The 27,500-nt window shown below is 38.7% G+C and overlaps 2 protein-coding genes, 1 long non-coding RNA gene and 1 pseudogene across 5 annotated transcripts in view; 2 read left to right on the top strand and 2 right to left on the bottom strand.

The window, feature by feature from the left end:
• LOC148731602 (cell adhesion molecule Dscam2-like) overlaps window positions 1–10,004 on the top strand; it is a 94,380-nt gene extending 84,376 nt beyond the window's left edge. The window contains exons 4-10 of the mRNA XM_088759351.1: window positions 4,037–4,243; window positions 4,695–4,850; window positions 6,025–6,336; window positions 7,330–7,482; window positions 7,853–8,020; window positions 8,321–8,361; window positions 9,662–10,004. Coding sequence (XP_088615477.1) covers window positions 4,037–4,243; window positions 4,695–4,850; window positions 6,025–6,336; window positions 7,330–7,482; window positions 7,853–8,020; window positions 8,321–8,361; window positions 9,662–9,724 — 1,100 coding nt within the window. The 3' untranslated portion in view covers window positions 9,725–10,004. The remainder of the gene's footprint in view (window positions 1–4,036; window positions 4,244–4,694; window positions 4,851–6,024; window positions 6,337–7,329; window positions 7,483–7,852; window positions 8,021–8,320; window positions 8,362–9,661) is intronic.
• The window catches only part of LOC148731599 (sorting nexin-5-like), a 221,112-nt gene extending 195,501 nt beyond the window's left edge, over window positions 1–25,611 (bottom strand). The window contains exon 1 of one of the 2 annotated variants that reach the window (XM_088759385.1): window positions 25,569–25,611. The gene's annotated coding sequence lies outside the window, so the exon portion shown is untranslated. Of the gene's footprint in view, window positions 1–23,588; window positions 23,733–25,568 lie in introns of those variants that run through there. The other variant, XM_088759387.1, reaches the window with a different exon arrangement.
• Window positions 13,371–16,090, top strand: LOC148731601 (fibrinogen alpha chain-like; annotated as a pseudogene). Its single transcript, XR_016000901.1, has 2 exons — window positions 13,371–13,790; window positions 14,507–16,090. The product of XR_016000901.1 is annotated as a fibrinogen alpha chain-like (transcript).
• LOC148731600 (uncharacterized) lies at window positions 20,947–22,214 on the bottom strand. Its single transcript, XR_016000920.1, has 2 exons — window positions 21,715–22,214; window positions 20,947–21,653 (listed from the first exon to the last, which is right to left on the bottom strand). It is a non-coding gene; the product is annotated as an uncharacterized LOC148731600 (long non-coding RNA).
• Window positions 25,612–27,500: the final 1,889 nt, after the last annotated feature.

Below are 27,500 nucleotides of genomic sequence, written 5' to 3'. Positions count from 1 at the left end.
AGGCCTGTACGGGATTCGAACCACTGACCTCTGCGATACTAGTGCAGCGCTCTACCAATTGAGCTAACAAGCCAACTGGGAGCAGGCCGTTAAGTTGATTCTTAATAAACCCGTGAAAGTGATAAATGAGATACAATGAAATATATGAAGTTCATATATTTTGCAGTGCGGTATTAGATACAGATGGTTTATTACGAATCAACTTCATGACTTGCTCCCAGTTGGCTTGTTGGCTCAATTGGTAGAGCGCTGCACTAGAATCGCACAGGTCAGTGGTTCGAATCCCGTACAATCGTGATTTTTTTTTTTTTTTTTTTTTTTTAGGTCTGATTTTCGCTGTTGCTTAAATAGCGCTATCTACTCCGAAGATCGTGCATCATATGTATCTAATACCGCAGTACAAAATATATGAACTTCATATATTTCATTGTATCTCATTTAACAATAATGTATGCTTTAAACGAAAACTATATTCTTCTTCATGCTCTCGGTTTTCTATAGAATAAAGCAGTAAAAACAATTACGGTTGTGAACGTAATTTGTCACCCACGATATTAAAAGGTAATCAAATGGTTTTCTCGTGAACTAAGAAATAGTTTTCCTTGCGTTTTGTCAAAACTCTGATAATTTCCCTCGCCTAAAGGCTCGGGAAGTTATCAGAATTCTGACAAGACGCAAGGGAAATTATCTCCTAATTTCACTCGTCGCCATTTGATTACACATACTAATTTACATGTAAAAATTTGTTTTCTACTAGTACCAGAATGGCAATGTTACTTAGTGAATCAGGGGACAGAATAAACTAGGGGTATTCTGCTAGCTCAGTACATTTTATGTTGCAGGTGGCAGTAGGTTAGTAAAGAAAGAAAAGAAAAAGCAAAAAGAAAGAAATAAAATGAAATAAGTAGAGGGGGAAAAGTAGCATAAAAAGAAGACATGCTATAAATTATCCATAATTGTGATGGGAAACAAATGCTAGTTGGGAAAGTAAAATCATTGCTGCTTAGAAAAACAATAACAAAGGTGGAAAGTGAAAACTTAATTTATTGGCAGCTAAAATGGACATTTTGTACTTAAAACATACCTCGGTTTATTCTTACTCTTGTTGAGGCCAGTTTTTGTACTTTTGGGGGGCTTCAATCCTACACGTTAGAGCAGTGTGTCCCAGGTTTATACGTAGAACTGTTTTGGCCAGCTTGATACAAATTCGGTAATAACGATGGGGGATTAAGGATGGCTGTGCCACTTAAACGAGTGCCCATGATTTGTCTTCTCGACGGTCTGACCGAAATGCCGTTGACATACCGATTTATACGGTTCAAGCCACCACTTTAATTTATAACCCTGATAATACATCGTCCTCGGATCACCGCTTCAGCTTTTCAAAACCGTCTCATTCTTAGCCTTAGCTCTTTTTAAGAACAAAACTTACTTGCCACGGACTCACCACCCGAGAAAAACAAAAATTGGTTCTGTCCTGGTGTACCGGTTCACAAGGGAATTACCATTGTTCTTTCTTTGTTTAGGAATTATCGGTTAGCTATAGTGTATTGTTTGGTCTTTTGTATTGGCTCTTGTGAACCGGTACACGAAGACAGAACCCAAAAATTTCATATCGTGTGCAACTTCAGTTCGGCTTTGGCAAAATATATAATTGAGCGTAAGAACTACCCAAAAGTCATAGCCACTTATTTCAAGGCTGTGCTCCAAGAAAAATTTAAGGGAGCCCAGTGCTCTGAAACTGTGAAATCCAGGGCGGCCATAATATACTTGTTGTGAAAAACTAAGATGCCCGAGTCGCCCAAGAGCAAAAGTAAGGTGCCAAGGGCCAGCGGACGCTGCTTAGACCACAGCCCTGTATTTACATCCAATTGAATCACAATGCATCCTTTTGTTTTCTGCCTCGTTCTTCAAAGAATACCGACAAGGTGGACATCAATGGCCCTGTATTCTGTAGTTGCTCCTCCCAAAGATTTGCAGAATTTCAAAGCTAAGTTTACGGTATTCTCTCTAAGCTTTACCTTTTTACGTTGTCGACCAGACTCACGGCGTAAACATTATAATTGTAAAAGTTATCAGCATTTTGAGATCACGTTAAGCTGTCGGCTGACCAGTAAATTACTGTATCGTGCCGATCGTGACGCCGATCGTGCCTTAAAACACGCATTCCGCTCAGGAGTCCCAATCTCACGTCTCGAGGAAAAGCGATGGATTATTCATGAAAGCGTCACGCGTTATGTGAAGCGGTGTTAAGTTATGTAAGTAACCGTTGACAATTTAAATGCGTCATAAGGAATAGTATGGGGAACAAAATATGGTCCATTTAATACACTAAATCTTCCGAAACATGAACATTTTACTCACAAACATGAACATTTGTATTAAGAACCCTATAATGATGATATAGTGGCAGCTCCGAAGGAACTTTACTTGCCATGCGAGGGCTTCCGAAACAAATCTCATTCTGCTAATGAAACTTGAGGGTAGTAAGATGGGCATCTTACTACCCTTCAATATCCGCGTCGCCCACAAACCCATCACCACACTACGTCAGTTACTAACCAACGTTAAAGACAAAGACGAACCGAGGAACAGACAGGGAACGATTTATAAGATCAATTGTTCCGACTGCCAAGCCTCCTACATCGGTGAGACTGGCATAAACCTCACAACAAGACTGACTGAACACAGACGGGCGACGAGGAAAGGTGATGTCAGCAATCACATTGCTGAACACCATCGACTTACCAACCACAACATTGACTGGGACTCTGCGCAATGCCTAACCTACAGCACTGACTATTTTCAACGACTGACTCTGGAAAGCTGGTTTACTAACTTAGAACAGACTCCCCTAAACAGATGTCAACAACTACCCGCCCCATACAAACGACTCATTCACGACATAAACATCACAAACGACCGAAAAAGAACAACCTAGCTTTACCGACAGACCGAAACAGACCAATCACGAACGACTTACGTCACTTGAGTCTTACAGCCAATAACATCACGGCAAAACCAACCGATCATTTCACACGAACTGGAATAAGAACATTCTACTGACAACAATCACTCACTTGACTCTGATGATGACTTCCGCACAGGTTGTCGAAACGTCAGTCACTGCCACCGACAACAGTCCTTCTCAGGACTACACTCACCCGGACGATCAGACTACACCTTCACATGTTACCCCCGGGTTCAAACCATTTACTGCAATAGATATTTGATTGCCCTGCATTTAGTGGGTTTTGACTGTTTTTCAACTGGCACGCAGAAGAAAATTTAGTGGTGCACAATAAAGACAACAGAGTGTTAATGTCTCAGAACTATTGGTCTGATAGTAGCCCCATGGAAGTTTGATGTTCTTAAAACTAGCATATTTGCTATGAAAGCTTCACTTCTCGGGAAAATATTTGTTTTGAGAACATCAAATTTCCGCAGGGCAACTATCAGCCTATAGTTCCTCAACAGATTAACACTCTATTGAATAATTATGAAAATTGTGTGGTTTGTTCTACAAAATTTAGCTCATTGGCCATTTAGAATTGTATACATGACTTTGGAAATGATATTTGAAGTCGAATTTGTGAAATTAGACAGTGTTTTCATGCACTAAATTTTTTTTACCGCATTACATAGGCTTTTCAAATATACTGATTTGAAAATCATATGTTTTTGCTGATCGAGCTGCAATTCTGAGATTGCGAATTTTAGGTATAGTTACAATGTACCTATATAACAGCTTCGTAGTGGTAAGGTACAGTATGGGCAAAAATCCATTACAGCTTTAAATTAATCTGTCCCCACCATGCAGAAAAGCACATCGGTTTCTCATTTCTAGCCTTTTCTCCCCTGCCTTGCAGCCTTTTGAGTAATCCAAGTTTGGATCTCCCTAATTTTCCTGCAGTGTATGGCATTTTCTGGAGGAGGTGCTTAGGATATTAGAAACAAGTATACTGTACATGTATGTGTAGTTCCAGCAGTAATGGACGTGTACAATTTTTTTTTCTTTTCTTTTTTTTTTTTTCAGGGGAACCACCATTTGGAGTCATACAACCTTTCCCAGAGAACATTTACTCTCTAGAGTACACTTCAGCAAACGTTACTTGCATTACATTTGATGCATCTGGTAAACTTCAACCAGATAGAATAGAGTTTTATAGGAGAGATGACCTTAACCGATACAGAAAGTTAGGGGGGAATAGATTTGTGTTTAATCAAAGAACAGAGAATATAAGTGAGTATATCTTTGTATTACACATGATGTATCTTGCTCCAGAAAAAAATAAAAACAAAACAACTTCTGGACCTCAAACTTTACTCCCAAAGCAGGATTCTTAAAATCGTTATAAATAGTGTGAACGAGGCTGAGTCATGATTTCCCTCCTGAATTATATGTGACCCATGAACTTTATTTCCTTACGTTTTTCAGAACATCAAGATTTCCCTGAAACCTCGCACATATAACAAGAGAGATTTGAACTTTTCCTTTTTTGAATACTTGATGCCATGATAATTTTTTATCAATTTGTGCATGGAGTGGGATCAGGCTCCCCCTCCCCTCCCCCCCCCATCCCCTCCCCTCCCTCTCCCCTCCCTTTCCCCTTCCCCTCCCCTCCCCCTCTATAATCTGTACAGTACAAAGCCATATTCTTCTCCTGCAAACAAGTTAATTGCTTTCGTTGTAGGAGGAAACATTAAATTGTACACTACCATGACTTTGAAGAATGTAACAATTCAGGATGACAGTCAGTACGGTGATCTTGGAAGCTATGAATGCCATGCTTTTGCGAAAAATGTAAGCGTACCAAAGAGGCATGGCTTTAGTGTTAGCATTATTACAAGTAAGTCTATGCATTTCAGATGAAATTTCACTACTTTGTACTCTCACAGCATAAATAAGTCTATTATGTATGTCGTGTCTATCCACATAGTATAGAATTGAGTAAAAATAAACTGTCAGAAAACAGGAGGAAATGCCAAGGGATGGGGGTAACTTTTCTGAAGACTGGCATCTTATTGAGGGGAAAAACACTACTGCTATCTCCTTTAAACCACTGAGAATAGGATGAGCTGTTAAGTTGTAGTGTGGTTACTTGCCATTGTTCAGAGTCAAAGTTCCTGTTCTTTTTCACTTTGAATGTGCAATTTACATGTAGGGTGAGTGATCATCAAAAAGTTATGCCCTCATCTTAAATGGTAAAGTACCTTTTTATAAAAATCCTTTTGCAGCAAAATATTTCTATAAACCATCTCCATTCCAACTAGGAAACAAATCGTATTTGTTAACAGAAAAATCTATCCACCTGATGCTTGAGCTTTTGGCCAATAATCTTCATCTTTGTAACGGCTGCCACGCCTTTTGCCTACTGTTAAGAAGACGTTAACAAACTTGTGCACGCGCGACTCGTGTGCGCGTGCTTTGAGATTACGAAGTAATATGGTAAGCAAATCACACGGACCCTTTTTTAACATTGACGTGTGTGATTATTAGAGGAGAGTAGTTGAAGTTTTTAGTTTATCGTTTGGCAGTTTGTTTAATGGTTGTCATATTTACCGTAAGGCTACAGTTTTCTGTGTTAGAGTAAAAGTGTCTGTTTGGATTTCCCGTTTCGCTTCCGAATACCTACCTTATATTGAAGTTTGTTTTGGTTCAATTCTTACAAGCGGGAGTGTTATGTAAGTGCTAAATAAATGGTCCTTTCCTTGAGCTTATATATAGTTCGTTTGTGAGTATGTTTGAGTTTTTAGCTAGCTTTGCATCTTGCCTTTAGATTGGAATCTTTGGAATGTTGGTTTGCCTATTCGCATTTAGCTGAGCTTCTTCCTTATGAATGCATATTTCAGTTTATGATAAGTACTTGGATACCACGACTATGTTAAATAAAACGATTCAAGGCTTGTCCGTTGCTTCATAGTGTGTCATCATTTGCGAAACTCATAGTTGTCGAAATTTTGCTTCGCTTGTGTCGGCCACTACAATCTTCATGTAATGGTTTACACATTCTTGCATTTCAGGAAATGAAATTCCAACAGTGAAAGTCTCAGTTTCCAGTGTTCTTAATCCAGATGACGGCATTATAATCTTCTGCAACCTAACTAGAAGAGGACATGAATTCAGCACCCCACTGAAGAGGATTTCCTGGTTTAAAGATGGGAAGTTGTTGGAGAGTGTGCGGAATCCAGATCCAGATGTGCAACAGGGCTTTTTAGCCCCACTAAAGCTTACAAAGGTTGATGTCCAACAAGGGGGAAAGTATACCTGCCTTTTGGAAGTAAAGCTGAGGCATATTAAGGAGTACAACGTTACAGATTACACAGTTATTAAGAGTAAGTACAATGAACTATTGCAGCAAGACCTCATAAGTAATTCTTGTTACTGTCTGCCATTCAATTATTCTGCTAGCTGTTACTTCGGTGAATTTAGTATTGGATCAACTAATGATCCCCTTATTGATATTTTTCTTTCTTCTCATGACTTGTCAGTGTGATTTTGTATTTATTTGATACTGTGAAGAGAAAGTTCTGTCTTAATCACTCACGGGAGTTTAAAGGGGTAAAAGAGCTGCATTGTACATTTTGTATGGCCACTAAGAATCTGCTTGGGCTAATAAGCATTCAATCAATTCTGTAATACCCTGCTTGTTAAAAGCCATACCATTATTAAACAAAAATTAAAGTACCCTGACTGCCAACAGCCATACCATTATTAAATAGAAAGTAAAGTACCCAAGATGAAAACACAGTTTTATAATTTAATTTATTTCTAGAAATACCTGTATCAGCATCTGATTATCTGATTAGAAATGTAAATCTCTCATCATAGCTAGTTTAGAAAATTTGTTATAATTACATCATAGCTAACACCTTTAAACTGATAAATTGCTTTGTATGAGCCTAGTGATCCCAGGATATTTTTTGTTTAACGCTTGTCATAAGAAGAAAAAACATCTTGCTTCAGTTGTTTGCTGAATAGACTAAGTTTTACATTTGTATGGAGAGGTTACATTACAGTCACTTCTGAGAGTTGAAGGAAAAGCATTTGGTCGGCTGAGACATTTTCCTAGGTACAACATACCTGGGAAGGTTCATTCAGCTTTAGAGATCAGAGAGTTTTTAGGCTACTCAGCACAGTGTCCTGGTGAATTTTCGATCGCGCAATTTTTGCATTACATGTACTGTACATAGACGGCATGTCGATCTCTATCTACCATTTTTTCCTTGTAAGCCAAGGTAAATGTGCATGTATGTCTTGTCGTTAATCAAAGATTGCACCCCTAACTTTGACAATTCAAGCCTTACCTGGTCATTGATTTATTCTAGTTGCACCTTGGCTTCCCAAGCCAAAGGAAGACATTGAAGAGAAGGCTTCTAAAGGAAGCGATGTGTCATTTGAGTGCGCTGCACAAGGATTTCCTTTGGAGGTAGAATGGAAGGTGAAGAAGAAGAATAAAGACACTGTTCAGGCTTGCATAAGTAAGCTTTAAAGATGCTCATTTCATCAAGGGCCCCTTAAAAACAGTTCTGAGCACAATCTTTGTAGATTGGTCATCATCTGCCAATATAAGTTATTTATTATCTTTATTTATTTTTTGTGATCAACTAGAGACAGTCAGAGAAATGATCTGTTCTGGACTAAATGAATTTGTCTAACTTTACCTTGAATAAAGGCTGATAGTTTCGAAAGAAACTGTTTGGGGCTGCGTCGGTGGGAGTAACGAAATAATTTGGACTAACGGGCTAACGCTCGAAACGTCAGCTTTTGGAATCGTTACGGTGGCCAATTTACCACTTCAACTTTGTTGATATATCCATATAACTTTACTTTGGCTGTGTTTCTTGTCAGATGGATCAGGTGGACACTACAAGATTCATCAAGCCACATTTGGCCCATCAATTCTGACCATATCTGGAGTGAATTATACCGATCGTGGATTTTATTACTGTTGTTTTCCTTCAAACTGCTCCCAAAATGTAGAAGACAAATGCCAGCGATTCATTCTTCGTGTCAGAGGTGAGGCTCAACGTGTGCTTCGATAATTTTACTTGCCTAACACTTTATACCCTAACACCGACAACATCTAGATTCTTTATTCTCTCCTCTATACATTTCCTTTTCTACTGACGAGGAGAATTTGTCGAAAAATCAAGAAACTCTTTAGTTGGTGATCATTTCCTTAGTTCTCGTCACCTTGATGTTTGATTCAGGGTGGTCTTGTAAGGAGAAATTACATTCTATGTGTAGATGCTTAAGTTTCTGTGAGGGGTCGGAGGATTATGTCATGGTTTGCATTTACAATTTTGTTTTCCTCAGAATTATCACTGTCAACTGCATTTACATGTAGTAGCAAACAGGTAATGTTATTATTATCATCATTATTAGTGTGATCATAGCCGTTGCAATTTCCTCAAATGGGATCAGTGCTTTTGTTGCTTTATTTTTCACTTATTATTCCTTTGCAGGGTTGTAATCGGACAGTGTAATCAGATGGTTGGCTGTAATCAGACAGCTAAAGCACCCAATCAAACTAAGTCCACTCAGCTTAGATATCCACCAATGCAAAACAGAATTGATCGCAATAACCATAGCAACAACCATGCTTGTACTTACAGCTTTACTTTTCAGCTGTGATTGACAAATCAGACTCCTACTCCGCATGTTTGTCTGATTTCGTTAATCACTGGTACGATTACAGACCCAATTGGAATCTAATTGGTCATTTTACCATTATTTATCATTATAATAATTATCATTATTAAAAACTAGATCATTGGATAATGCTATTTAAGACGTTTAATTGGCTTAGCCATTATTGTATATGAGCCAATATACCATAATCTACAAATATGGTAAGCGTACGCGTCAGCTTAAAATCAAAAGGGAGCTAAAAAATCCGGTTTCTACTTACAAAATAATAATTTCTTGGGGGCGCTTTTAATAAAACAATTATTCCACTCGCGCTTGTTGGATATGAGATGATTATGGTCAACTCGGCGCTACGCACCTCGTTGGCTCTCTATCATCTCATATCCAACGCGGGCTCGTGGAATAATTGTTAATGGTTAACACCATAGCGTACACTATTGAGCTATGGATGCACTTGGGAGGTTTGCTAAGCACTCCAGAAGCTAGAGTCGCTCTCGGCTATCGCCTCGCGCGACTCTTACGCTTCCTTCGTGCTTAGCAACCTCCCGCGTGCATCATTACTCAATAGTGTACGCTGTGGTGTTTACCATTTGTTAATTGTCATCATCTTCGGCATTATCCATATCACTATGATTATCACTAACTATATTAATACTCTTTTGGTTATTTTGACTATTATCAGCATTTTAGTTCTTGAAATCCCAGTTGCTTTCATTTGATTCAAATTATAATTGAATGATGGCATTTCTTAGCACAACATATTATGTGATTGCAAGTTATACTACAGGTATCACAGTCCTAAAAAGTCACTCAGCCTCCCGTAGGTTTTGTTCAACAAATGGTTTGACCTGTCACTGTTATCTTGTTCTAATTTGAATATATCGACAAAGTTGAAATGGTAAATTGGCCACCGTTACGATTATAAAAGCTGATGTTTCGAGCGTTAGCCCTTCGTCGGAACTGTTATCATGTTGTTTCATTGATTGCTTTTTTGTTTTGTTTTAACAGATCCATTGGGCCCTTTGTGGCCTTTTATTGGTATCGTTGTTGAAGCCCTTGTTCTTTTGTTAATCATCTTCATTGCTGAAAAGCGAAAGAAGGATGTGATGTCGCACAAACCTTATTGAGTGATTTTTACCATGATATCTCTAATTATTTTTAATAATTACTGTTCTTCTAGACCCTTCTATCATCAAGCGACTTCTCGTCCAGTTAATCGTTCCAATAAAACTGTATAAGTTTTTATGTTTTTTTGTATACCGCTTTGATCTTCTTCTTTCCATCTACGCATTTGCAATATTTACACCTTTGGTTTTCGGGCACAAACAATAAACGAAGAAAGGTGTCGTTACTGCAGCATGCCCAGCATCATCTAAATATTCACGTTTTCGTTTGCCGTTTGCTGAATAAGAGTAACAAAATCTCTATTATTTCAACACTAGGATGTGCCTTAACACGTTTGTCTTAATTATTTTTCAAAGTTCTTTCGCTCCACAAAAGTCTGGAAAATTCTTCGCTAGCGTGAGTGCGATAACCATACTTAGTGTAAAAGAAGTGAGAAGGAGGGTAAGATGGAGCTTACCCAAACCCCTCCCTCCCTCCCTGTTTCACATTTAATTACAATTCCTTAAGTTTTGTTTGCTTCTATGCCAGCTCGAAAGAGTATTGTACACCGCACCGTGATGCGCTCTAGAAACAAAATAATAAAATTATCATCATTATTATTAAGCGATAGTTCCCTCCAAATGCGGATTTACTTGAAATCGTTGCCAGTGGTTTGTCAACCACACACAAACAGAAACACTGAAACAAAAAAATTACCTGCGTAAGGCAACTGAAAAGAGATTAATTAAGAAAGAAAACCAACGCAAGGAAAATATGAACGTTCTTCTCGTAGTCTGTATACAATAACAAAGCGCAAAACCGACATGTACACGATAACCGCAGATGAGATTAGCTTGATGTCAGCGTGAATGAAAAATCTGAATTGAGTTGCGAGGGGACCGGCAGTAAGAACGCGAGCGAGTCAAGTATCGTTGAAATATTTTCTGTTGCAGTTCTCTTCGTTAACTTGACACTTGAAACAAACACGCTTGTGATCAGTCAAGCCATTGAGGCGGATCGTAAGTAGTTGGAAAATTAAAATCGGATTGGGGACAGGAATTTCATTATTATTTGCCTAAAAAATATAGTTTTCCCAGTCTATTGAAGCTTGTACTTGAATTTTTTTCAAATAGCCATTCGAGTTCATTGGATAAGTTGATAGTTGCACCCTGCAGGCTATCTATCAATTGTTTTACTGACAACAATTAATGTAATTCACTTAATTTGTTATCAATGATGTTTTATCTACATCATCATCCCAAAGAAAACTTACGCTTAAATGTACTTTGAACCGTCAATCTATATCTTTTTTAACCTTCTTTCCCTTGACAGTATTATGGAAATTTCAGGCTGATAGCCAAACAGCGTCACGAAATCTTTATTGCCGAACTAAGTCGTAATCGTTGTTCAACTGTTCTATAGACTCACATGACCGTGCCGAAGAGAATTTCAGTATTTAATGGCCATTGGCAACTGGTCAATGACTGTTATTTTGCTGTTTTGAGGAAAATGTAAATAAAAGCAGAAAAGAAACGGCTACCATAACAAATTCGCGCAAAGTAAGTTACACAAAATAATTATTTGGCCATTTACCTGCTAAACGTGCGTCTTTGAAAGAACGCGAATTCTCCACAAAGTTGAATCAATTTTTTTACGTTACCTCACTCAATTACAAAAGTAATGAGTTGAAGAAAAACTTGAGTTAAGCTGCTTAACGTTAGTTCGAAAAAAATCAACTGACATTCGCATTATCTCTTGTTTACAAGAAGAACAGAACTGACAACAGGCCCGGAAGTACGACGTAAATCATCGCATTACAATCACTGATATCATTGCAGAATAATTAACAATTGGTTCATGCTTTGGCGTGCACTATTTAACAATTGGTTCATGCTTTGGCGTGCACTATCGAGTTATGGAGCACGCGGGAAGTTTGGAGAGGACGAAAGAGGCGTAAGAGTTGCACGAGGCGATAGCCGAGGGCAACTCTAGCTTCTTGAGTGCTCTCCAAATTCCCACGATAGTGCACAGCTGAAAGCATGAACCAATTGTTTTAGAACATAGCCGGTGGAATTGTGCATCAAATCCGACGCGAAAAACGGACAACAATATCAGTTGAAGCGAATCGTGACGGCGCTGATGCCAAGTCTCCTTTTCCGTTGCTTTTCTCTTTTTCTGCCTCATTTAAGAACTCTAGCCCAAGGGAAAGGTCAAAACATTGTCTTCGTTTTCGGACTAGAAGGCCGAGTTTCTGTTTGTATCCATTGTTGTCGCGAAATATATTATTTTTCACCGCGCTAACAATCCGCCGCTCTCGCGAAATAAAAAATTATGGCTAAGCGATTTGCTGACGCTGTCAGCGTTCACTATCGGTGAGCACGCTTACAAATATTGAATTTGATTGCGCGGTTCTGCTAGCTATGTTCTAACGAAAATTTCTCACTCCTTTTTTTATTCAGGTTTATTCGTGAGAAAGCCGAAAACTTAATGTAGATAATTTTCAAACATGAGGAGTTTGCGGTAATCTTATGGCAGGTTTGTCTGAGGAGCAGGGACAGCGCATGGAAAAGAATTAAGTGGAAAGGAAGGTTGTACACCTAGGTTAAGAAGTAAAGGATACACCTCTGACTCGTGTCAGTCAGTCTCAGGCGAAACTTGAAATGGAAATGGAACATTGGTGTCAGCATTTAGAATACTCTAGCCGGAGGAAAAAAGGGGAAAAAAGGGCCGGAATAGGATAAAATAAACTCACAAGTAACGAATGAAACGAATTTAGAACACAAGCCGCATTGATCATTTAGAAGCTAAGGTTTTTCGTGTATTTTGATTTATGCGCAAGTGATAGGAAAACAGTTGGTATCTGAATTTTAATGAACAAAAGGTATCGGAATTTTCGCATAGAAACGACTGAGACCTGAAAGAAACTGTTTCATCCCTCAAACATAATAGCGTGAATACAAAAATGCCCTTTTCCGAGGATTTGTTTGTTCTCGAACACTGTATAAGCTAAGTTATAAGCTTCTATAGAACTTATTCCAGACTATTGCACAATCCAGAAAGAGGGAGCTAACGATATGATTTTGTCAAATCTGATAGAGGTAGAAATAATAAATGATCCATCATATTTAAAATAATTTGAATATATCAACAAAGTTGAAATGATAAATTGGCCACCGTTACGGTTATAAAAGCTGACGTTTCGAGCGTTAGCCCTTCGTAGGAGCGAATAGAGGAATTGTGGGTTGTGTGTGCTTTTAAAGGCAGAAAATGGAGCTACGTTATTCAGTTGGTGGGAACATGGCAACGAGAAAAACATGAATAAATTAGTGGAATGAAAAGCGTTCGTTGATACCTGTGGGATTTAGACTGCCGGTTTTAAGGCTGAAAGTTCCAAGTCATTTCTAACGCAGAAAGGTTAACTTTCGCGAAATAAAGTGCCCTAAATAAACGTATCGTATCATCTTTCGCAGGTTCAAATCAACAAAACTATTTTTTTGTTCCGTTAAGCAAAATTGTCCCGATATTACTACGAAATACAAAAAAGATCAAGCAAAGACTGTTGGTTATATGACTAGTTTATTTAAGTTGACTTTTATCCAATGATTTATCGTTTTGTTTAAAAAAATCAAATTCATAAAATATTTTTTTCAAGGTTTACTTTCGCGAAATAAAGTGCCCTAAATAAACATATCGTATCATCTTTCACAGGTTCAAATCAACAAAACTTTTTTTTTGTTCCGTTAAGCAAAGTTTTCCCGATATTACTGCGAAATACAAAAAAGATCAAGCAAAGACTGTTGGTTATATGACTAATTTTTTTAAGTTGACTTTTATCCAATGATTTATCGTTTTGTTTAAACAAAATCAGATTCTTACAATATTTGTTTTCTTTTCGATACAAAGTGCTGGACAGGGATGGAAATTGCAATCTTTACCTTAAACACAACAGCACTGCTCTGCAAGAACGAAGTCATCAAACGATTGATGAATGGAAAATACAATTTCGCGGAGGCGAATTCGAACTCGGTAGGACGTACGTGAGTTCACTCTACAAATAATAGAAAATGTTAAACTAAGTTTCCTATTTCACCCGAAATCAGAAATTTTTTTGTTCCAAAATTTTTCCCAAACCCAAAAAATTTCTCCTCATCAAAAAAGTGTCGATGCAAAAAAAAAAAAAATGGGGATTTGAAAACTATGTACTTTGTGCCAAATTGATATAAAATGTGTCAAAGATCAAATTATACAAAGTTACGATTGTAGAAATAGAATAAACATTTCGAATAATTCCTTGTAAATTTTGAAACGGAAAAAGAAAAACATTATCTGATTAAAAAGGTTTTGATAAAAATACGATGTAGTCGTTTTCGCCCAACCAGACTGATTGAAGCGAAAGTAGGCAAGCTAAAATTATCAAGCTGCATCCTGGAAGCCTAAATTTCTCGCCAACATTCCAATACAATACAATATTCTTTATCGGCGATGGTGACGTAATTAACCCAATGAGTTATCTAACTTACAGCCTTCGAACCCACCCATCCCACCGCAGGGGAGGACATCTATCACACAGTATACTCGTGCAAGGGAAATTAACGTCTCCTACCCCTACCATTTATTCGTCCCTATCCAAGAAGACTAGAAAATCTAACCATTTCTTGATGTTATAGGAAATCTTTCAAAGATCAATCACCAATGATGGTTTTAAAGTATTCGCAGAATGAGCTGAATTTCTTTTTTTTTATATCACAGGACTAAAGAGGACATTCTCAGTGTTAAACTGCAAAGATCTCAACCAGAATCCCAATCAGCCTTGTCAGGCGTCTATTGGATAGATCCTGATGGTGGTTCTCATAACAACGCGTTCCAGGTTTACTGCGACCAACGGACGGACGGAGGGGGCTGGACGCTTGTTGTTTTCAGTATCCAAAACAGTTCCGTTAAGCGAGACTCAACATGAGGCCGTGAACTTTGCTTTGCGGCGCAGCATTGGTAAGGAGTTCCTCATCAAGAGTAACATCAACAACTGGATCGCATGCAAAGAAGGCACCGGTAGCTTAGTGCAGTGGAAGGCGGGATCACTTTCTTGTAAACTGGTGAAGCAGGTCTCTAAGCAGTGCGATGGAAAAATACCAAAATCCTTCGTATTCTATACCGGTGGACCTTCCCTCAATGCTGGAAGTCTATATTACTACTTTGATGGAAACACAAAGGGTAGTTGGCCTACCCATAATCCTTGTGGTGCAAATCGACAAAACCAGTTAAAAAACGCGCCAAACCCACACGGAACCATTTTTGAGCGTTGAAATTCCGCTGATATGACAGTTTTAAAGAACTTAATTGTAGATTTGTGAGCTGCATAACTCAGTGAAATCTTGTGGTTAGTAGTTTGAAAACTAACAAAGATGGGCGTTTGATTTATAGGATGTCAGTGGCCAACTTTTTAAGCTATATGTGGCCAGAACCAAAAATCCGCCACAACGTTATTTGCCTTGCAAGGTATGTCAATTTAAACCATTCGTCATGATCGCCATGATTCTCGTAGTTTCTGATTTATTTTTACCTCTATGACTTTTTAGCCTCATGCAGCGGAGAACCTAAAGCGAATTAGGCACCTGATCACAGCCTCAACCTTACATCTCATTTACCAAGCTTTAGTGAAACCTCACTTTCATTACTGTGACATTGTTTGGGGTAGCTGTGGGAAAACGCTACGAGACAAACTGCAGAAATTGCAGAATAGAGCAGCCCGTGTGTTGACATTCTCTGACTATGATGCTGATGCAACTGAGCTACTCGAGTTTTAAGGGTGGAAAAATCTTGCACGCCAGCAGGAAATCCATAAAGCCACCATGATGTTTAGATGTCTGCACGGGCTAGCTCCAAGGTATCTGTCTTCAAAGTTTACGCGGCGTGACTCTGCTTATGACCTCAGAGACTCTGAAAATAAGCTCAGTGTTCCACTAACGCGTACTAATTATTACAGAGAAAGCTTTAGCTACAATGGCGCCACATTATGGAACAGTCTACCACGCGATATAAGGAACACAGAGTCTCTGGGGTCATTTAAACATAAGATCAATGACATTCTTTAAGTCTAACGCACGGCATTCACGGAAAACAGCTTTAGTGTTATAGTATGTAGTTTTAATTCTAGATATCTTAGCTATATGTATTTTTATGGGTTGATGAATTGATCGTGTTTAAATAAAGATTTCATGACATTACATTACATTACCATAATTGTCCAAAACTCTTTGGAAGACCACATCATTTTCAAATAAAAACAACAAATTATTATTATTGTAAACACAACATTTCTTATGTGACTGTAACATACATCATGAGCAGCACAGTTGAAGGACAATTTGTTTATATCAGGTAAAAAAAATACAATGCTTTTTAATTTTCCGAGTTTGATGGCTCCTGGGAAACTTAAGCTCCTAGGTCTAAGGTTAAAGGTCAAGTTAAAGCCCCAGGCCGGACTAGCACTCAGAGTCTTGATATAACTGAGGAGCAAATGCTCCTTATACTATGGCATCTGCAAAGGGTTAGACATTCTAGTGTTCTTAGAGAAGGACAATAACCAAAACGCTCCGTCTGCTGCATCCTCTCTGCATCAGTGAGCAGGTGGACTTATCAGTAGCTCATGCCTTCTCGCAAAGTGTATGGAATGTAGCTTCCGATGTTGCGGTCTCGCCTTGTTATTGCTTAAAACAGGCCTCCACTTAAACCATTTATGTTCCCTTTGGGTTCATCCATAATTCGTGATCTATGATTAACGCTGCCTATATTTTCGGGCCATCGAATCTCTGCCTTCTTATCAGTTTGAATTCAGGTAGCCCTTGCGTTGAAGCAATAGCCAGTAATTATCCATTCAAAGTGCTTTGAAAAATGTTTCTGCTTTTCGTCAAAGTTTGCACAATATACAAATTCATCGAAACACGACATCTTAAACATTCAGACACTGTTTCAGATGTTAATTTGTATTCTGCTTCCATGACAATTGCCTCATGGCACCGATGGCATGTACCTTATCAATAACATCCTCGGAGACCCAGGGGCTGTGAGTCGATTTCAAGAAGAGCTCCTGGGGACACTGTCTTACAAGACAAGTTCCAAACGGTCGCAGTCGTTCTGGCATCTGATTGGTGCTAGAAAATATTTGTGTTTTTCTGCCCAATCAGAGTGAAGTGTGCTTTCGTGCGTTTTAACGCGGAGATCGACAAGAAGCTCAGTTGCTCGCCATGTTTGTTTGGGCCGTGCGACGAAGCTCTGCTCGAGGTGAAAAGTTTCAGTCTCAGCACACAATGTAAGAGAAATCGATCAGATTGTCCGCAAAAATCTTACCGGAAATTATACTGAATACTTTCGCAGGTATCACAAGAGAACGTGTTTAAAAGTTTGCGAGGTTGGTATGAAACATAATGGTAGCAGGCGTTACATCTCGTCTAACGTTTAAAGCGACATAATTGGGAACTTTAGCATCACGTTTACGGCAAACCTGAGGAGGTCACGAGACCACCGCTTTGCCGTCACTTTTGCAGTTTGCGGTTCCAGTTTCGACGGGAAGAAGGCGCTCTAGCCGTAAGTGACTTACGGGAAGGTTTTTTGGCCACTTAACGAGACAAACTTACGTTTGACACTTTTCGTAAGAATTTTCTACCATTTATGGATCCAAATGTGGTTTTTTTGTGATTAAAAAGACAATGTATTTTGCATGATCTAAATGGAAGAAAGCCGAGTGGCGAAAGAACTTGAAAACAAAATGGCGGCTCAAAGTTCCTCAACATGTGCATGCAAAGAGGCATGCCTTTTAGATAGCCAAACACTTGCCAAGAGGTAATGCTGGCGACCGAAGTGGCCCAGCGAAGGCCAAAATGTCCCGCTGATTATAAGGAAATTCCGAGGGTACTTTCCCCTATTTTTTCGGAAGACAAAAAACCCGTTGTGCTCTCAGGGCGAGCTTGTAGAGAAAGGATGAATGGCCTTATCTCAAAATACCTTGAAGAAGATAAAAAGGCTGTTAAAAGGTAGGCTTCTCCCGCCAAAAGACGTCAACGCCATGCCAAATTCAATTTTGGTGACGTCGGCAAACGAGAAACCTCAAACCGCTAGCAGCCGTTTGCCGTTTGCAGTAGACGCGATGCTAAAGGTCCCTATTACATTGTCGCTTTAAACGTTAGACGAGATGTAAGCTGAAATCTCTCTACATTTTTTGTATAATTTGCTGTTTCTGAAATTTTGCCAATCTCGTGAAATTATTTCGTCGCACGGGCCACGCAGGTATGTCGAGCAACTTGCGCTTACGCTTACGTAGCTTTATGTGCACGCCAAAATCCAACCATCGCTTTGTAGCAAAGTCTTTCACAATATGGCCAAGGCTGCAGAGAACGTTAAACTCGTGGACGACCTCCAGTAAGCGCTAAGAGAAACCTTAGCTGTGTTTCCGCCGGGTTAGCGAATTAAAATCTGAACAAAAACGTATTATGGAGAACATCGTGGGAAGGAGAGATGTTATCGGACAGCTACCGACGGGGTTGGAAAGAGTTTAATCTTTCAACTGCGGCCTAGAGTGTTCAAATTCTTGAGCTCGAAAGGCCACGGATTCTCTTCTAGTTCCTTGGTCATTGCCATTTCATCTCTTTTATCGATTGTTGAAGACCAAGTTAAATACCTCAGATCATTGGGAATCGATGCTGCTTTCATTGGGGAAATTGTAAATGTCAGCTTAGTACAGGGTCATCCACCCACATCTAATAAAGTTTCCACGCTTAGCTTTTCTTTTTTTTCAACATAGGTTGTAATGTATTTGTGCATACCTTGACAAATGTTACTCTAGTAGAAACTGAGAAACAGCAACAATTCGATTTTCTTGTTTGAGTACTCTACCCACGGGAAATTTCTATCGATGCCTCTTTGTTACAATTACGTTTCCATGATGTTTCAATTCTATAGCGACAAGTGTCCCAGACTGCACGCGGAAGACCATCGTCTGGTAGAACCTTTTCATTGAAAACTTCAAATATTTTCATGAACTCGCCATTAAGATTTCTTTTTCTCTTAATGGTGATAAAAACAGAAGAGCATACTAGACAACGATCTGAAACATTTTCACCCAGATTATTCATTATCGTAAAAAAAAAACCCTGAACCTTACCTAAACAACTAACCGAAGGAGATCAGATCTTGGCGCGCACAGAAAGATGCGTAAGCGCCAGTTGCTCGACATACCTGCGTTGCCCGTGCGACGAAATAACTTCACGGGATTGGCAAAGTTTCAGTAACAGCAGATTATACAAAAAATCTAGAGAGATTTCAGTTTACATCTCGTCTAACGTTTAAAGCGACATATTAACGCCTGCAACCATTATGTTTTAAACGAACCTCGCAAACTTTTAAAGTTCTCTTGTGATAACTGCGAAAGTAATTAGTATGATTTCTGGTAAGATTTTCGTGGACAGTCTGATCTATTTCTCTTACATATTACATATAGTAAAATGTAGAGCCAGCTGAAAGTATATAGGGTTACAAAATTAGGGGGAAACGTGTCTGGAAAACGATGAAGCAGAGAAGATCTTAATCGACTGCGGAGTTGTCTGTGTCAATTTCTATCTACGGTTTTACCTTAGACAACATACATTCGAAAATCTTCCCATCTTCAAAACATACCTAACGTTCTTTTGGCAAGAAATTTAAAGATCTTCGTTCGTGATCAATCTCGAGAGCAAAGACATGTAGCCCTTATTGTTGTCCGAAGAGAGGTAGATGTTTAGTTTAAATTTCATAATTGGCAAGTCCTGGCCCTTTACGGAAACAACTAAATTACACTCTGACAAAATGTACTTACAAGTGAGACTTATTTCAGTGCCTTGAGGAACACAGTAAGACTGTTAAATACTATTGCTGATGTGACCATCTTTTCACTGCTGTTTTGGATCGTGATGGGCTGGCACGAAGAATAAAGACTCCAGACCGTTTCCTTGCTATCGAAACGTCCCAATTTACATCGGAGGAAAAAACAAAGCGAAATAAGCGATGAGGTTTTTCATTCACCAAATAAAGAATCGTTGTACATCCATCCGGTTAAGAGACTATACTTCGCGAAATGAATGAAGGACAAATTCCCAAATTGTTTTCTACAAAATGAAATCGACTTAGCTGTTGGTAAATGTTTAAAATGGAGCAGGCCTAAACTCCTTCATAGGGCCGTTAAGTATAACACTTCGCGCACACGAGGATGGATTTGTGACAAAATCCTAATTGGTTCGTACACTGAGCTATAGTCTTGTTGTATACGTACAGACACTTAGTTGCTTCTCAGTCTAGACTACAAATGATCTAATCTTACTTCTTTGAGGATTTCAGGGGCTATTGAAGCTTTGCATCGTTGTATTTCTCCAGAAAAAAGCAAGACTCCTTTCGAAGGCGAACAGGGCACCAAACCGAAAGCCACTAAAGATTATTGCGAAACATACCTGATGACACAGTGTCTATTTTTACACCTGATCTGCGCGTGATCTCATCAGAAATAAAACAGCAGAAGATTGACTTGTTGGGTAAGGTTAGAGAGTTAGGAGTGGGAGGGTCATTTAGGAAGTTTCATTGTTTTGGGCTTCAAAGACAAGCCAACCTATTACAGCAGTGTTGAACATGTTTCACAAGTTATTTTTTTTTTCGAAGGAGCGCTTCGCTCGTTGGCGAAAGTTAGAAGGTCCATCGACTTCACACTGCCTTTAAGTCATCGCTATATTCAGGATTGGTGACTTGCGTTGAGTCGGAGGGGAAGAAACACTGTACCCGTGATAGAGCTACAAGACAAGTATTATTATAAGTGGCCCATTATACGTTAAAACAAATACTTATAAACGGAAAACGCAGTTTTTCACCGGAATAAAAGGTCACGTTAACCGGTATCTTCGCAGAGGAAGTCAGTAAAAGACCTTTTATTCTACTCCTTACGGGTAATTAAAACGTTATTTAAACAGAAACTTTCCACCGCTATAACCAATAACTTTTATTAGGCTTTCTAATACAAAAGAAATCGATTTTTGGTTGGGACTTTTTAAAAGATTGGAAATAGAACTATTTTTTTATTTTTTCAATGGGGTCAGTTAGTCCGAGAGTACATAGAGAACACTGCACATCTGAATATCATTCATTTAGAATCAATAAAAATATCCTTTTACAAGAGGAGGTAGAGAAATAAATTTACTTTTCAGTTTTAATGTGATCTGCATGAAAGAACATAAAGGTGAAAAATTCACCGTGAAAAGTATTTAATAAATCTTCTGGAGCATTGATTCAAGGCTGGTATCCTTAACAAAGTTGAGAAATTCATTCCTGCTACGAAATATTTGCTGATTAATTTCCTAGTCATTGCTACATTTTTGTCACCATTTCTGGCCAATTTCTGCCTGAAGAACCTGTTCCGGACAATCACTTTGTAAAAGGAAGCATAATAGTAAACAGCGCTCTTAAAGCAGAGGAGTAAAAAAGCGAGGGAGGTTTGGGTCGAGTCCCTTAATGAACCCGATCCAGGCCTCCCTCTCTTTTTCACTTCTCAGTTCCAATCTTCGCTCCATTTTACCAACTGAATGCCTGGAACAGGCCAATGCCTGAAACACCCTGGTGTCGTTCTAAAGAATTATTTTTGTCTTATCAGCATTAAATTGAAATAATCTGATGTCATACAGAAAGTGAGCCATAAATTTTCGCCACCTAAGTTCATGGGGCCGTCTATTTTTTTCATGCTTCTTAATTACGCAGATTTTTTCATGTCATTCAGTAGTTTGGCTAATATGGCGTACGTATCTCTTCCATTCTTTAACCGCGATTCGGCGTACTGGATAGGACTTGCTTGCAGGCTCAACACCCTTTGCCTGTTGTAACGGATCATCTGAAATTAAAAAAGTTAAGATCAGTTAAATAAAAAACACTGCTCTGGTATTGTTATTTACCTCTTTTTTTGCAGCTTCTGAAATTGAATTGTATGCTTCCTCTGCTTCTTCTTTGGCTTTTTGAAGCTGATAATGGAAAATGCACAAAAACAATTTGGTAATCTTCTATTCTAGCATTCGACATGATTCTTCAGAACCTCAACATGACCTTCAAGTGATAAATGTCTATTGCAAGTATATATATCTTAATGGAGGTTTTGTTGTATAGTATCGCTGAGTATTTTTACGAGTTGTACCATATTTTGACGAGCCTGTAGGGCGAGTCAAAATACGAACAACGTGTAAAAATAATCAGCAATAACACACAACAAAACGTTAAATAAGAGATTTTTTATCCAACACGCCACATTGTTATTTCATTGCGGGCCAATTTCGCGGATATTTCTGGAGTACAAATATCGTGTGATATTTGTACTCGTCTCGCGCGTTATTTGTACTCTACGAAGCACATTTGGATAATAAAAGTACATCCTTACATGTTAAGGCAAATACTCAATCACGAGCAACAGAATGAGGGGAAAAGTACCAAAGGAATCTATATCACGTGCAAAACACAAGTTTGTTTGAATCTTACCGCTTCTCGGTTCTTAGGTTTGGCTTTTTCCAGTGCTTTTGCTGCATTCTCAAACTCTACCAGTCTACAAGTACGACGAAAAAGCATCTCCTACAGGGTAGGAAGTGGACGAAATAAAAAATGCGTTAGAAAGTTAAAATGTTCATCTTGGGACTGTAAAAAAAAATGGAATAACCAGGTTACAAAAGTTAGGGTGTTGCATTTGCGATCCCGAAGTCCCAAATTTCAGCTCTACTGATAGTTCCATATTCAATTCTTCCACTAAGCTTTGTAATTAAAAACTATTCAAGTGAGTTAACCTCTCTGTTCCACCATTTCAGCCTTTGTTTACAAATTTTCCCCCAAGTAACTAGACAGCAGAGCAGTACAAAAATAAAATACTCTAACTCCAGAGGTAATACAATACAACAGTTCTGTTTTCTGAAGGTGCTACAGACAGAGAGGTAGAGCCCCGTCCACTTGTTCACAACATGACCATGATCTTATCCCAGCCGACCCCAAAGCCGAAAAAAGGTTTATCACCTTACCCACCACTGCCCCCCCCCCCCCACCACCAAAGCCGAACCCCCTGAAAAATTATACCCAAGTCTACTAAAAACATTTCACAAACCTTGGCAGCATCCATATATGTGGAATAAAGTTCTAAAGTAAAACCTAGAGTGTTGTCGTCATTAGTAGACATGACATCCAGTGATTCCTGGAGAAATGATCAGACACAAAGACAAAAACAAAACAAAATTGATAAAACTTCTGGAATTGAGGAACACTGCCATTAAGGGTATAAGATTCCCTAAAAAAAGGCTTCCATGCCAGACAATTAGATTTAGATGTTCAATTCCTTTATTCTCATTAGCTTCAAACAATATTCAGTTGTGATCCTGTAGGGAGAATTTCCATTGTAGATCAGGGTTAACACTTCCACAACAGATCTACACATAATTTTCAAGCTAGCACTGCAAATGGGATATATAAGCTTTGGCAGGATGAGCCAAGATGATTGGAGTGACCAGAACTACAATGTAGCATTGGAGTTGTGGTAAAACGGTGTTTATTGGTATAATGGCGAAAAAACATCATCCAAATCATGTCTGGTTCACTATTGCTATAAATTATTACTAACAATTTATGTATTTTCATATTTAACCAATACATCTGTTTGTTCCATATTTTTCTAATATTTAACTCTTTGGGCCAACTTCCAATGCAAGCAATAGTGGACCAGACATGATTTGGATGATGTATAGGCAATTTCAGAAAAAGAACAAAAACCCTTTTAGTTCCTTGGTGCTGTTATCATTACCAGCAGATGCCATCATGATGCCAGAGCTAAAATCATTCACTGCTTAGATGTAACACCAGTATCTGAGGTTGACAAAGAAATTCAAAATCACCATTATGATACTTTAACATATTAAGTATAATTCTGCCAGGGTAAAACTGTCATCATACATTATTATACATTGTTATACAACAAGAACTTCATCATTAATAATAACATTTCAAGTATATTTTGACTTGGATGTTCTTCTGATATCAACATTTTGGCCATACTTTCTTTCTAAAATTATACCAGACTGGACCATAGACTAAAGTGAGATTTCAGGGTGAAATTTACCACGGTCAGCCTAGCTGACAACCATAATGCAGATTATACATTGTAGTAAAGAAAGATTGCTATGTCGTTGCTGACTGTGTAGCATTTTGGTAAAGTTCTAATTACGAAAAAAAAAAGAATTCACTAGAAGAATCTCAAAATTGACAACACTTAGAGCCAAAAACTAAATCTCACTTTCCTCTTCAAGCACCCTCTTATCACACACCTGTGCTGTTTGGTGTAAATTAAACCAAATCGACAAAATCGCAAATATATTGTTTATTTATTACCAAAAAAAGAAAAAATTCACAAATTTACACATTAATGGCTTTCCAATCACAATTTCCTGCAGAGTTGACATTTTAGAATACCCTAAATTTTCCCCTCAAAGACCCCAGAGCAAACCAACAATGGGGATGAACTCTATCCTTTAACCACAAGATGCAGAGGATGCAGAGCATCCAAGCCCAGACTAACTTGTTGGAAGGCAACCATTTATGCCAACTCTGATGCATGAGTGATCACAATATAATTACTCCTTACAATGTCATTACTGGTTAAAATGATAATATCAGGCAGACATTGAGTGATGAGAATAGGGAATACTATCAATTAAGGAAATATCAGCTGATCCAATACCAAATTCTCTTAACTAATATCAAAAGAATTGTATAAAAAAAGTCAAGAGAATTCCTAAAGAGATCTGAAAGGGGAAGGGTTAGCCAGCTGAGTCTTCCAAATAATATTCATTTTAGTGAATCATAATGCCTCCCTAGGGTAAATTTTCAGTTGGTACCAGTCATTAAAATTTATTCCTTACCAACACTGACCCCATATGTCTCCTTGGGAAGTGGTGTCTACTCTTCCACACTATCTCTTCTTTTCTGAAACTCTTCATCAAGATCCTAGCCAGGAGGAACAACTTCTAATTTTTTTTATTTCTAAAAAAAAGGCCAAGGCATTCTGGTAATGCTTAAATTCAAAAGAAAGTTAAGTCATATGTGGGCCAGTCCTCATTAAATGCACTTTGGCTGGAGTGTTTTCTGAACCCTTTAATCCCTAACAGTGATTGGAATATAATTTTTCCTGACAATATCACCCCTGAATCACACATTAAGGCCAGGAGAATAAAGGAAATGATCATCAACTGGAGAAGCTCTTGATTGTTGTACAAATTCTCCCTGTCAGCACCTTAAGAAATGTATAGAGAACAGTATGGAGAATATACATACCGATGTTAGGGTGTAAAGGGTTAATGCCCACAGGAAAGAATGAGGCCTACAGCAACATGAGCTGGTGAGAGGTTGATCTGCAAGGGCAGGAGGTTTAACACTGATAAGGAAGGCCCAAGGATTTCAACAAAAGCTGGTTACTGGCTTATGGAAAAGTTTAATGAAACACCTGAAGATCTCTCATCATAAATTAGGTACAGACCCCCAAAAAATCATTCCCAAAGTTGTCTTAAATCTTCTTGCAGGCAGAGAAATGTGCAACAAAGAACCATCTCTCTGTACCCCCAGCACAAACTAAAATTCATATTTTACAACCCCGAATGGGATGTACGCTTTATGTAATCATAAACTTTAAGATATTCCAGTAATATTATGATAATTCTACAAACTTAAAATAAAAAAATCAAAGCAATTGAAACAAAAAACAAAGAAAACCACTTTAAACATTTTTTACCTGTGACTATGATGTCAAAAATCATCCACAGCTCGCGATAAACTTGTCATTTAAGACGTTTTTCACTTTGCTTGTAACTGGTGGCTATGTAAGTTAGGATAAAAAAGGTGTTTATACTTTTAGTGAGCATAAGAGATGCCATAGAATAAAATATACTTAATGTAAACCTCGAAAGTTGGCCATGTTTGATGCCGCGTGTCTTGCATTTGGTACTTGCGAGGATATTTGCCGCGATTTCAGCACAACACCACAAAAATGCCCAGCATGTGCTGCGGTTTCCGGATTTACTATTTTCTTCCATCCGACTGGTTGAACTACTCTTGTGGTTAGATAAACCACTGCTAAACCCTACGACTTGGTTCGGGAAACGTCATGGGTAATTCTTTTGTTCTTTTTGATGTATCCATAGCGATTTCCCATGGGCAGTTTCATTGTGGGAATAAAGGTCACACACTAAACACAGACTTCCCGTGGGTAAGGTCTCACTTTCCCGTGGGAAAAAGGCCTAGTGTAACGTAAACGCGGGTTACTTAACAGAGGATTGACCCTTGACATGCAAACGCATTGTAAGAAGACAGGGACCTTCTGATACTCGTTGGAAAGCGTTTGGTCAGAGATATCAAGAAGGATCAAAGTGGCCATCTAAATCTTTGAAAGTCTTCAAAATACGACCTACAGCAAATTTGACCTTCTCGAAAACTGGTCACAAATTAGATACTAAAAAGACGTACAGTGCTTGCGTTTTTCCTTGAGAACGATGGAATACGCGACAATTACGAACCAAAGTCTCCGCTTTCACCACCACATTGAAAATAATGCTACCACAATGCAACGTAATCGGAGTGCGCACACCGTCTGAGTGAATACCAAGCAATGCCCCTCGATAAGCTATTCATTTCACCTATACCTTCAGAGGCGGATCCAGGAATTTTTGATTGGGGGGTCCAAACTTTGATTCAGAAAGTCACTATTGGACTCTTTTGAGGCAAATTATTTCTCCCCCACACCCCCTCCCACTACTCGCGGTTGCACGGTATAATTCCTTGCCTGCTTACCGTTTACTTGGATTCATTAAAAAAAATCAGCCAGTTAAAAATTGTTATACAATCCTGTCGATGTAAGAGTTTCAGTCTCAAAGCTGTAAGCGTCAGGTCTGGATCCGCTACTGATCTTTCATCGTTGATGGCAACATTCCTCTACGTGTACCGCGACATTCTGAATTCCCAATCCGGTAAATAATTCCATGTTTAAAAAACCAAGACAGTCCTTTGATTACAGAGGGTATTTCTATCCGATTCTGACGTAATTGTCAGTCATTCATGTAAACACTATATATACCTCTGTCAGTAAACGCTTTTCCTACGCTTCGTACAGCATTCTAAATTTATATCAATATTTACCCTCTCCTTGGCAAATAATGAGTGGTTGAAAACGAGAATTATGTTTTAATTGTGAATTTTACTCTCGCTGAACTTGAGTTTCAAGTGCATTTCTTTTTTCCTAAAAGCAAAACACTTGACTGGTCACAGTGGGGGTCAGAATTTAAAAGGTCACTCGGCAGTCATTCCATTCAGTCTCTACGTGGCTCAAAGTGCCGCACGGCGTCGATAAGCATTGTTTACATTATTCCTGAGTGCTTTAGTTACTTTAGGCCCTGTTTACAAGCCAGGAGGGCAACCATTGTGCTAGGGTTATCCTAGCAGGCGGGTCAAAGATAGCCCGGGTTTACAAGCAAAATTTCACAGGTAGGGTTACCCTACCACCCGGGTCAACTTACCTATGCTTGGTAACCGCACGCATTGTTATCAATGTTCAAAGAGTCTGGAAACAAGTAAAAAGTTGTCCCATGTAGGCGAGTTATCCCCACCAGAGCGTTTACAAGGCAGCCTAGGGTAACCCTAGCTGCCTTGTAAACACGTCGATGAAAAAAGG

This window comes from Stylophora pistillata, chromosome 5 (genome assembly GCF_964205215.1).
Source record: "Stylophora pistillata chromosome 5, jaStyPist1.2, whole genome shotgun sequence".
NCBI classification, from domain to species: domain Eukaryota; kingdom Metazoa; phylum Cnidaria; class Anthozoa; order Scleractinia; family Pocilloporidae; genus Stylophora; species Stylophora pistillata.
Note: the sequence above shows the minus strand (reverse complement) of the source record. Positions and strands in the feature narration are given on the sequence as shown.